This window comes from Achroia grisella, unplaced genomic scaffold (genome assembly GCF_030625045.1).
Source record: "Achroia grisella isolate CSIRO2021 unplaced genomic scaffold, CSIRO_AGI_Agris_v1 utg1112, whole genome shotgun sequence".
NCBI classification, from domain to species: domain Eukaryota; kingdom Metazoa; phylum Arthropoda; class Insecta; order Lepidoptera; family Pyralidae; genus Achroia; species Achroia grisella.
The window spans coordinates 884,382-897,490 of NW_026712582.1; the positions used below are offsets into that span (position 1 = coordinate 884,382).

General features: G+C 38.5%; 1 protein-coding gene across 1 annotated transcript; it reads left to right on the forward strand.

Annotated features, from left to right (window-relative positions):
* The first annotated feature begins 7,161 nt into the window (after positions 1-7,161).
* LOC131849987 (uncharacterized) lies at positions 7,162-12,798 on the forward strand. Its single transcript, XM_059200126.1, has one exon. It carries the CDS (start codon positions 7,162-7,164, stop codon positions 12,796-12,798), a length of 5,637 nt encoding a protein of 1,878 aa, XP_059056109.1.
* The last annotated feature ends 311 nt before the right edge of the window (positions 12,799-13,109 follow it).

Consider the following 13,109-nt stretch of genomic DNA (forward strand, 5'->3'; position numbering starts at 1 on the left):
GCGACAGCGACTTTGTGTTTGTACTATGTAACTAGCTACTTGCCTCGGCTTCGCACGGGTGTACATGAATTATACATATAAACCTTCCTCTAGAATCAGTCTGTGTATTAAAAAAACCGCTTCAAAATCCGATGCGTAGTTTTAAAGATTTAAGCATACATAGGGACAGACAGCGACAGCGACTTTGTGTTATACTATGTAACTAGCTACTCACCCCGGCTTCGCACGGGTGTACATAAATTATACATATAAACCTTCCTCTAGAATCAGTCTGTGTATTAAAAAAACCGCTTCAAAATCCGATGCGTAGTTTTAAAGATTTAAACATACATAGAGACAGACAGCGACAGCGACTCTGTGTTATACTATGTGACTAGCTACTCACCCCGGCTTCGCACGGGTGTACATAAATTATACATATAAACCTTCCTCTAGAATCAGTCTGTGTATTAAAAAAACCGCTTCAAAATCCGATGCGTAGTTTTAAAGATTTAAGCATACATAGGGACAGACAGCGACAGCGACTCTGTGTTATACTATGTGACTAGCTACTCACCCCGGCTTCGCACGGGTGTACATGAATTATACGTATAAACCTTTCTCTAGAATCACTCTATCTATTAAAAACAACCGAATCAAAATCCGTTGCGTAGTTTTAAAGATCTAAGCATACATAAGGACGGACAGACAGCGACTTTGTTTTATACTATGTAATGATATATTCATCGCATACCTCGTAAACCTAAACGAGTCATAGTACATATCCATTTGACCCCCATAATGAAGACCGGGATAAAATCTAATCACATGAAACTAAGGAGAAAATGAAGTTACTGTGTTATTTACAAGGAAAATCGCTTAAGTAAATTAGAAGGTGGAATGTTAAGGATATTACACTCATTATACGTACTAACTAATATTTAGAAATTGTTTCTTTTTATACTTTGTAAGTGGCAAACCAACATAGGGCCTGTCGGATGGTAAACGGTTACTGTAGCCTATGGACGCTTGAAACACCAGGGGTGTCACGTACGCGTTGCCGACCCTTAAAGTATCTCAAGTATTATTATTGTGACGCATAAGCTATACTACTGTAAAGTTTCATGAAAATCCGTTCAGTAGTTTTTGCGTGAAAGAGTAACAGACATTCATACTCACAAACTTTCACGTTTATAATATTATTAAGATTATTTTTTTTTTATAACAGGGGACAAACGATTATGCGGCTCACCTGATGGTAAGTGATTATCGCCGACCATGAGTACCCGCAACACCAGGGCAATTGCCAGTGCGTTGTCAGCTTTTTAAAAAGGAATAAGCTCTTCTCTTGAAGGTTTCAATATGGTATCGGTTCGGAAATACCATTGCTGGAAGGTGATTCCACAATGTGGTTGTGCGTGGCGTTTCTAGAAAACCACACTGTGGAGGACCGCCATCCATCCAGATGATCAGGATGGTATTTCAGTTTCTGGCGGGTTGTAAGGTGGTGAAACTCAGCAGCTAATATTAATCCGAACAATTCCTCAGAACACTCCCCGTGATATATGCTGTAGAAAATGCACAGAGATGCAATATCTCGCCGCAAAGCCAATGGGTCTAGTCTGTCACATAGACGTTGATTACCAATGATTCTGGCTGCTCGGTTCTAAATGCGGTCAAATGGAAGTAGCTGGTATTGTGGTGCTCCCGCCCAGAGATGAGAACGGTATTCTATATGCGGCCGGATAAGATGAAAGGCAAACAGACTGTCAGACTATCTGATGGTAGTGGGTAACAGTTGTCTGTATAACTGCTGCTGTATTTTTGCCGTGCGTAAGGTTAGCCAGTACACTGATACTGATACTGCTAGATTGGTCTATTTTAGTTATTTTCATAGTTTATGTTTTATATGGAATATTATTATGGGGAAAAGCGACAGATGAAACGTCCCTTCCTGCACGGCTAGATGAAAGGTCCCTTCGATGGGAACCATCTCGGTGGTCTTGGAGACTGCATATGCGATCCTATGGCTACTGCAATGTGTTCTAGGAGGAATAGTCGTCCAGGCCGGTAAGAATGCGGCATTACTCATTTGGTCCCTAAGCCGGTGGGCCTCTATGAAAATTTTCCTGAAAAAGGCCATTAGAGTAGTCTATATTCTATTATAAAAAACCCATTCTATGGGTTTGTGTCCTGTACTCTCGCCTACATTTTTCGGTTAATCTGTTAAGGTCTTCAAAGAATCTTCAAAGGTCAAAAAAAATTTTCAAAGGTCAGCTGTGGCCAAAGCATTAGCATAGATAGAAAAAGGACGTTATTAAATATTAAAAGTTTAGGATTTCGACTAGATCTCATTTGGCTAACTACGAATGACTTTCGTTCTTCAATCGGATCTGAGATCCTCAATAGAAATAGAAATAATCTTTATTCAAATGAACTCATTACAAGTATTTTTGAATAGTCATATTTTGATTCTACCACTCATTCGGAATGCAGAGTCATCACAAGAAGAATGAGCAAGAAACTTGTGTGTTGCTCTTTTGAATAAATGTTGTTTTTAAATAAATAATTACACAATAACAAGAGGCATGCAATAAACAACATATAAACCTCTACACGCTTAATCACCAGAAGAATGAGCAAGAAACTTGTGTGTTGCTTTTTTGATTAAATGTTGTTTTTAAATAAATAATTTCACAATAACAAGTCAGGGGCATGCGATAAACAACATAGAAATCTCTACACACTTATTCTTATTGTCAGCGCTAAGTATTTTAAGTTTTTTCCACAAAAACATTACTATCATTTACAAACTCTTCAATTTCATTTTCTTATTAATTGAAACTGTTTAATATGATATTTGAATCTTTTTCAGGCATATTTAGAACAGACTCTGGTAGTTTGTTGTAAAACCTTACGCAATTACCATACAACGAAATACTTTAGTTAAACGGCATTTAGGTAAAATCAGTTTGTTATTGTTACGTACACAGTGATGGCTGACTCATCCGTCATACTCGTGAACGGGTGTTGCTTGTAGGGACTGGTTTGCTCTAATCACTATGATTGATTTCCTCTTATTAATTGTTTAACCAGTTGGTACTTAATACTTTTTCTATTTGAGTATTTAATTGAATTAGTGCTAATTGGTAGTTTGTATTCACATACTTAAACTCAAAAATGTAAAGTAAGAATAAAATTATTTAAAAAGTGTTAAACGTGTTTGCGTGTTGCTGTTTTAAATAATTTTATTCTTCTCCACAGATAAGAAAGTAGAGGAGACAGATTATGAAATAACATTTCCTGATATACAGATTTCACAATTGCACGCGTAGTTTTTATTAAACTGTGATATCCCAAAAAGTATAATTAGCTTCATATTTGTTGAGGACCGAAAGAGTTCCCAACCGACGCACATCGTTAATATGTAAATTTACAAATCCCGATACGGCAGTAAAATATTAAACAATTTTGACCACAGTCTAAAAAACGGAGAACAAATATCTGCATCGTAGGAGAAGTGTGCAAACATTTCGTATTGTTGTAATATAAACTGTGACACGGTACAAAAACACGTTTACACCTAAAAAGATTGAATTTAATGAAGTATATGCAAATATGGTTTGTAATTATGTTCGGGTGGAGTCTGATGCATATATTTGTACATAATTTTGAGACAACAATGTAATTAATGATTACAATGTTAATTAAATATTTATAATTAGTCTTTTCAAATAATTTCGTAAGGGAAGAGGGTTCAATTCGGCTGTTGGTGTTTGTTTTGTGTTATTATATGCTAGTCACTAACCGTGACATCGTCCGCGTGGAATTTATGAAATATTTTTTCTGAAATAAAAGGTGCCTAAGTTACACCACCTTATAACACACCTTATAACATTAGCTGCAATTGAAAGTTCTGTCAAAATAGGTTCACAATTTGCAAGAATAAACAGACATAAAAATTTCTAAAATTAATTTTTTGATGTAGACAGACACGAAATGTATATTATATTTAGATTATAAGTAATATTATTTTTTTTTTTATTATACACTACTAGTACCTGCGACTTCGTCTGCGTAGAATTTCACTTTATTTTTCTAAAATAAAAGTACCCTAAGTTACTGCTTATTACATGAGCTACCTGCCAAAGAAAGTCCCGTCGAAGTCGGTCCAGCCATTTCAGAGATTAGCCGGAACAAACAGACAGACAGACAGACAAAAATCATAAAAAATATTATTTTGGTTATATGTATTCATATTCATAAGCATGTAAGTAGTAAAAAGCGATTATTTCAATATTACAAAAAGACTCTAATTTTATTTATATGTATAGATGTATAGATTATAATACTATTAATGTTGCCAACAAAAACAACTGCAAAAAGCCTTTAATTGCATGCAAAACCGGGGCGCGTCGCAAGTCTTGAGAAATTTAAAAGCGTATAAGATACAACAGTAAATACGATTCCGTTTGAAATACGAAACATAGTCAACGCAGTGAATTTGTTTCCTGTAGAGGCGGCTGCCTCCTGTAATAAGTCCTGCGTCCTCTTTGATGTCCCCTGAAAGCCATTTTCCCTTTTGCTAATGGATGCATATAATTCCTATTAGATTGGGGACTTTAATAAATTCGCGAACTTGAAGTTACTTGCGAATATTAAGAAATAAATATTTTTTCGGAAGAATGAGTTCATTACTGAAAATAATAAAATTTCAGGACAATTTACACAGCGCCGTCTAGTGTCAAGCTAAGTAGAGCTTGTGTTATGGGTACTAGACAACTGATATAAATACATAAATGATTATTTTTTGTAAATATTTACACTATATATATATATATAGAAAGAAAGAAAGAAAGAAAGAAAGAAAGACAGAGAGAGAGAGAGAGAGAGAGAGAGAGAGAGAGAGAGAGAGAGAGAGAGAGAGAGAGAGAGAGAGAGAGAGAGAGAAAGAAAGAAAGAAAGAAAGAAAGAAAGAAAGAAAGAAAGAAAGAAAGAAAGAAAAATATTTTATTCAGTGTATATGTTTACCGAAAACACCCAGATCGATACAAACAATTATATTCATGAATATTGATGTTTGTACCGCGCGAGGGAACGAACCCGCGACCATCTGAAGTAAAGCGGTATGCTAAATAGTAGACCATCGTGGTCGTCACATTTCATGAAATAAAAATTAATAATAATAAATATTATTATTAAAATTTAAAAAAATCTTAAAGGATTTTTCAGGCACGTCATAATTTTTTATAATCCCTACCGAAGAACGTAGATGAATCTTGAGAAGAACTGATAAGGAATTCTACTGGGACGTTTTTTTATATAGTGACCGATATTTAACAACGTATTCTAAAAAAAATTAATCTAAGTGAAATCTAAATACTTACAGATTATACAATAATCTACATATGTATATGTAACTCAAAGGTGACTGACATAGTGATCTATCAACGCACAGCCCAAACCACTGGACGGATCGGGCTGAAATTTGGCATGCAGGCAGATGTTATGACGTAGGCATTCGCTAAGAAAGGATTTTGATTAATTCTACCCCCAAGGGGATAAAATAGGGGATGAAAGTTTGTATGAAACTTTGTCAATTTTAAACCGATCGGGCTGAGACTTTGCATGCATAAAGCTACTATGACGTAGGCATTCCCTAAGAAAGGATTTTGATAAATTCCCTTAGGGGATAAATTAACGCGAGCGCAGCCGCGGACAAAAGCTAGTTTTATATGCGGTCGAAGTGGGAGTGAGAGGTATACCAGCGAAATCTCTCTAGAATCTTCCAAAAGAAAAGATCTTGGCCTGTCTAGAACTGCAGCCCCTCCGATCGATCCCCCGTCCAATTCAACGGGGATCGATGTTACGACGGCCTGAGCCGAGATTCGTACCCCTAGTGGTGCCCTCAGACTAAAGTTGTATCCGTCAGACAGGACTTGGCCTTCTACCGCTCCATAAGTCTTTCCGCGGGTTTGGAGTGCCATCTGCACTCGCCCCCTATCGTCCGGTGAAGCTGTAAAGGCCAGCTGCGGCCAGTATTAGAGTAGTCTGAAAAAAAAATAGAACTGTAGGAAGTTCTATACTAGAACCTGTATCTAAAGCTTGGAAACTACTCGGAGTTTCTGAGTAAATAAGTTCTATAACTAATTTTTATATCCTTAGGTGCTAAGGGTGGCTCGCTCTAAAAAAATTATTTAAATTTTTATTTTTTATGTGGCATTATTAAACACAAACAACCCGAAATTTTCAAACTTCTATCAGCAACTCCTATTTTTTAATAGCGATATTAATTTACATGGCAAACGTTTGCGGGTCTCAAAAAAAAATTTTTTTTAATATTTTTATTATGTGGCATTAATAAATACATACAACCCTAAATTTTCACCCTTCTATCACCAACACCAATGCAATTATTAATAGAAATATTAATTTATATGGCAAAACAACTTTTGCTCGGTCAGCTAGTATATATATAGAGGTACAGGGTCGTTAATCATGAAAATGTAACATATACACGTATATGTATATTAGTGCTATATTAATTATCAATTATTAACACCCCGCCCGATGTTACAAGCCGGAATGGAATTCCAAACTTCACCCGGGCCTGTTTGCGATATCAATGTACTTAACTGTGAATCATGCTCGGAATTGTAATGCTATCATTCTGCATTGGCATATTATGAAAATCATCATCATTACATAGTATAAAACAAAGTCGCTGTCGCTGTCTGTCCGTCCCTGTATATGCTGAAATCTTTAAAACTACGCAACGGATTTTGAAGCGGTTTTTTTTAATAGATTGAGTGATTCAAGTGGAAGGTTTATATATATAATACATGTACACCCGTGTGAATCCGGGACTAGTAGGTTGTAGGCGACGCACTACGTTATCATTTTTTTTATAAAATTAAATTTATTATTATATGTACGTATATATGCATAAATGTACACGATACGTTCGTCATTTTTTAATAAATATATATGAGGGTGCGCACAATATAATTAATATAAATCTACCCGTTTTCTACACAATATTGTAGTCGGATTCAGACGATCGCGGTGACGCTCGGTGTCACATATAAAATAAGTGCGTGCTCTCAGTTTGCGAAAATAAGTCGGTGTTTTAGTTCCATCCTTTACAAAGCTGATCCTTCTCGCCAAATCTGAACCAGAATAATGTTCAATACACCGCCGCGCGATAAAATAATATCGTACAAAGAACGCCATAGACTGACCGATAGGTTAGAATGTGCTTCGGAGCATGTGCTCGCTAAAGACACCGCCGCTGTAATTCCGCCGCGTAGCACGGTACGGAGTAATATATCGCTACGTGGAGAAAAGGAGCTCTTCATGCAGCAAAATATGTCATCGCAACGTCCTCTACGGGATCCGTCAGTTACGTCATCAAAGGCGTCAGAGATCAAACGAAAACAGTTGGAACTGGAGGCTGCCCGTGCAAAGGCAAAAATTCAACTGGATTTGATTGATAAGGAGCTGGAAGCTAACCTGGCCATCATCACGGATGGCAGCAGAAGGTCCATTCACTCTTCTAAGCACGCTTCCGTATATGACCCACATATTAATTCCCATGTTGAAGACTGGCTAGAACAGAGTAATGTACAACCGCCGTGTAACGCTGATCAGGAGTTGAACACGGCACCGATGATGCAAGCAGTGCCGGCAACCGATTGTCCACAACATAGCCGCCCTGCACCAGTCAATGGAGAAGATAGTATTCTGCAGCTAGCACACACCCTGAAGGATATGATGGTGAACTCATCATCACACCAGGATGAGCGCTTACTAACCCGTCTCGCCACACCGAGGGAATTACCCACTTATTTTGGCGATTGCATGGAGTGGTTACATTTTAAAAGTGCATACATGGAGTCCACTCGCGTGTGTCAGTTTAGTGATTCGGAGAACCTGTGGAGGTTACGCCGTGCACTAAGAGGTGATGCTAAGGAGGCAGTCACCGATCTGTTAATCGGAAACACGTCACCCGGCGACATCATATCTGCGCTGGAACTGAGGTTTGGCCGTTCCGATATTATTATTCACCATGTAACTACACAGATAAAAAAGTTACCATCTTTACCTACTCATTATCAACAAGATATAGTTAATTTTTCAATAAAAATTAATAATTGCATTGCTACACTCAACGCAATGAATCTGCATGATTATTTACGCAGCCCAGAGCTCGCGTCAGCAATATCATCGAAATTACCAAGTATATTAATTAGTAAATTCACTGATTATGCATTTGATCGCTTGACAGATGATACACCAAAACTAATGTTATATGCATCTTTTTTAAAACGTGAGGCTGAAATGACGTCGGCTCTCGGTCTATCACAGCCGCGAGAACAAAAGAAACCCGACATGCCTACAATAAATAACAAGCGAACAGATGATCGCTACCGCTACAACTATAATAAACAAGTATTTACAACTACAACTATTAATGAATCAAAATTATGTAGATTTTGCAACAAATCACAACACTTATTGCCAGATTGTCGATTATTTCGAAGAGCTATGCGTAAGGATCGATGGAATTTTGTTAAAAATAACAAGCTATGTTATTGTTGTTTATTGGCGCGACACGATCGTATGTCATGCGCTGCACCTGTATGTAACATAGACGACTGTGGGCTGGCGCATCACACATTGTTGCATTACAGAAAGCCCATCCATACAGACACACAGCCCGTGACCACTATGGCGACATCATCACAACATGAATCATCGAGTACCGACGCGACTGTAGCCTATGTGAACTCCGCTACCGACGGGACTGCGCCCGGGCTACCGGGGCGCGGTCGCTCCCCCACAGTGACGTCATGTGATGTGATACTCAAAGTAGTTAAAGTGAAGTTAAGTGGACCCAACGGTACAGTGAGTACTTATGCCTTATTAGATGACGGTGCTTCGATATCGATGATCGATTCCGGCTTAGTAAATGAACTTGGTCTTAAAAGTTTAAGTTCTAGTTCTATTAAATTAATTGATGCTTTTGGTTTAGAAGTATACCAGTCTGATGCTCCTAAAGTCTGTTTAAATATTTCTGGCTATGATAATTGTAACTATAATAAGTGTAACTATAATATAACTTTACGTAATGTATCTAAACTAAAATTACCTATGCAAAATTTGTCTGTAATAAATAATATTCACTGTGATTATTTATCATCTGTAAAACAATTTGTATGTACTGAGAACGTGGTGCCTCGTCTGTTAATAGGTGAAGATAATTATTTTCTTTTAGCGCCGTTAGAAATATTACACGGTAATAAATATGAACCCTATGCAACGCGTTGTCGCTTAGGCTGGTCGATACATGGTAGTTATGGTCGCACGAACTCATCACTCACACAGGGGCACAGTTTCCACGTTACACACAACGACGAGGTAAGTGAAATTACTATATTAAACAACTTAGTTAAAAATTCATTTGAACTGGACTGCATAGGAATATCAACCTTACGCCGTGAGAATACGGCCGATTTAAGAGCGGTTAATATATTAGATCAGACCGCGCGAAACATAGGTAACAGGTGGGAGGTCGGACTGCCATTCATTAAGGATGTTTTATGTATACCTGATAGTTACAACTATGCACTATCACGCTTGAACGGGTTAATGAGAAAATTTAAGTCGGACAGCGCGTACGCTGATAGGTATAAAACAGAGATGCACAAGTTGTTTGATAATGGTTATGCTCGAGTTTTAAAGGAAAATGAACTTGTAGGTAATCGTATATGGTATCTCTGTCATTTTGGCGTGCTAAATCCGAACAAACCCAGTAAGCTGAGGTTAGTGTTTGACGGTGCCGGTAAGGTCAACGGCTTGTGTTTAAATGACTTCTTACTTACTGGACCCGATTTGTATAACTCATTACTAGGTATTATGTTGCGATTCCGCGAACATAAATATGTTATAGTAGGCGATATAAAGGACATGTTTTTACGTATACGTATTAGAGCTGAAGATCAACACTTATTTAGGTTTTTATGGCGGGAAGACGACAAGTCCCCGTTAAAAATATGTGTCATGCAAAGTTTAGTTTTTGGTGCAACTTGTTCTCCATTCATTGCGCAACATATAAAAAATAAAAATGCGCTTAAATATGAGGATTTGTATCCGGAAGCGGTAGATGTTATTATTAACAATCATTACATGGATGACTGTTTGTACTCGTGTGACAGCGAAGAAAAAGCAATTAAATTAGTTCGTGAAATTACGGAAATACATAGTTACGGCGGATTCGAGATAGGCCGCTGGTCGAGTAATAGCAAACCGGTTTTAAACACAATACCGCATCGAGCGCTCACTCAGTCTGCTGTTGATTTTAAACACGGAGCTAATAATACAACTGAGCGCACTCTCGGTTTGATGTGGTATCCTAATGACGATGCATTTGCTTTTAAAATATCATTCAACCGTATTCCGCAAAACATAATAAATGGCACGGAGCCACCTACGAAATCTCAAATGCTTAGTATATTAATGTCTGTTTATGATATTCATGGTTTTCTTGCTCCTTGTATAATTAAAGGTAAAATATTATTTCAAAGTGTACATCGTAGTGGTGTCGACTGGAAATGCCACATCCAACCAACAGAGTTTGTTCAGTTTACTAGTTGGTTATGTGAACTAAAGAAGTTAGATTCTTTACGTATACCTAGGTGTTATATTAATGGTAATGAGTGGACTTTTTGCTATAATGAATTACCGAATATTACATGTATTAATAATAATTTTGTAGACATACAACTCCACACTTTTTGTGATGCTTCAACAAAGGCATACGCTGCCGTATCTTATTGGCGATTGATTCGGTCGGATTGTTGTGTTCAAGTTAGTTTCGTTGGTAGTAAAAGCAGAGTGAGTCCACTCCGTCCTATTTCAATACCGAGGCTTGAATTACAGGGAGCGGTAATAGCCGCCCGCCTTGCAAATATTATTGAGACCGATCATAAGGATTTTAAACCAGCAAAGCGTTACTTTTGGACAGATTCTAGTACGGTTTTACAATGGATCCGTAGCGATCCGCGTAATTATAAACCTTTTGTCGCTCATCGACTCGGTGAGATAGATGAGCTGACGAAAAACTGTGAGTGGCGTCATGTGCCGTCTGATGCTAACGTAGCCGATGTAGCTACACGACATGATGCATCACCACTGTCATACTCAGACCCGTGGTTCCAGGGTCCTGCCTTTCTACGGCGACCTGAGAGTGAGTGGCCTAAAGATCGTAAGTTCTCCAAGACATCGCAAGATGTGACTTGTGAAGAACGATCAATTAATGTGGTTATGTACAGTTCAGAATTATCTTTGCCTAGCGAAGATAATATCTCGAATTGGATCACATTAGTGCGAGCCACCGCCCGCGTGTTATTATTTATTAACAAATGTCGGCGTAAAAACATTCAGTTTGATGTTTCTTTAATGAAAAGAGCTGAAATTTTATTAATTAAAAAATGTCAGCAGGACAGTTTCTCTGTTGAAATATCTTGTTTACAACAGAATAAACCTATAATGCGTAATAGTAGATTATTAAAACTTAGTCCTTATCTCGATGAGACAGGAGTACTGCGTGTCGGTGGTCGCATCGATAGAGTGGCAGGAGTAGAACTGTCTACGTTGAGACCTGCAATACTTGATGGCGGACATAGAATTACTCGGCTCCTGGTCTACCACCACCATAAAGAAGCTATGCATGGTTCTAACGAACTCGTTGTAAACCAGTTACGACAACAGTACTGGATACTTAAATTGAGACCAACAGTTCGTACTGTGTCTACCCAGTGCCTCACCTGTCGGTCACGTCGCGCCGCACCGCAGCCTCAGCGGATGGCTGATTTGCCAGCGGCGAGACTACAACATAATAGGAGGCCGTTTAGTTACACTGGCGTTGATTTTTTTGGACCTATAGAAGTCACTGTCGGTCGCAGGAGGCAGAAGAGATATTGCATGCTCTTCACATGCTTGACAGTACGTGCAATTCACATGGAATTGACTGAAGATCTGTCCAGTGATTCAGCAATAATGGCTTTACGTCGTATGGGAGCCCGGCGGGGTTTACCTCTAGTTATCTACTCAGATAACGGAACTAATTTAAGGGGCGCCGACTCTGAACTTAAACGTAGTATTGCAGAATTAAATACTAAATTGTTATGTGATGATGGCACAATACGAGGTGTTGAATGGCGTTTCATTCCCCCAGGCGCTCCAGAAATGGGAGGCGCTTGGGAGCGAATGATACGTACTGTTAAGACAGCGCTTAAAGTAACTCTCAAAGAGAGAGCCCCTCATCCTGACACACTAGCCACTATCTTAACAGAGGTTGAGGCTTTGGTTAACAGTCGACCTATAACACACGTCTCTCTGGATCCCGACTATCCAGAGGCTTTAACCCCAAATCATTTTTTAATTGGTACGCCATCCAGCGGTCCCACTTATGGACTTTTCAATGATTCTGACCTTTGTTTACGAAAGCGTTGGCGTATAGCGCAACGTATTACGGATATGTTCTGGAGTCGTTGGATAAAGGAATATCTGCCTACGTTACTACCTCGACAAAAATGGATGGAGGAGTCGAGATCATTACAGGTAGGTGATTACGTAGTAGTAGTGGACCCTAAACTGGATCGTGGATGCTGGCGTCATGGAGTGGTCAGCTCAAGTCATACAGGTGAGGACGGCCGCGTACGCGTCGTAGACGTACGCACCCGGGCGGGACTACTGCGTCGACCAGTCACTCGCGTCGCCTTGCTATCACCAGCTAGTGTTAGTAGTGCTAACTAGTTAGCACTAAGGAGGCAGAATTGTAGGCGACGCACTACGTTATCATTTTTTTTATAAAATTAAATTTATTATTATATGTACGTATATATGCATAAATGTACACGATACGTTCGTCATTTTTTAATAAATATATATGAGGGTGCGCACAATATAATTAATATAAATCTACCCGTTTTCTACACAATATTGTAGTCGGATTCAGACGATCGCGGTGACGCTCGGTGTCACATATAAAATAAGTGCGTGCTCTCAGTTTGCGAAAATAAGTCGGTGTTTTAGTTCCATCCTTTACAAGGTAGTATAATATAAAA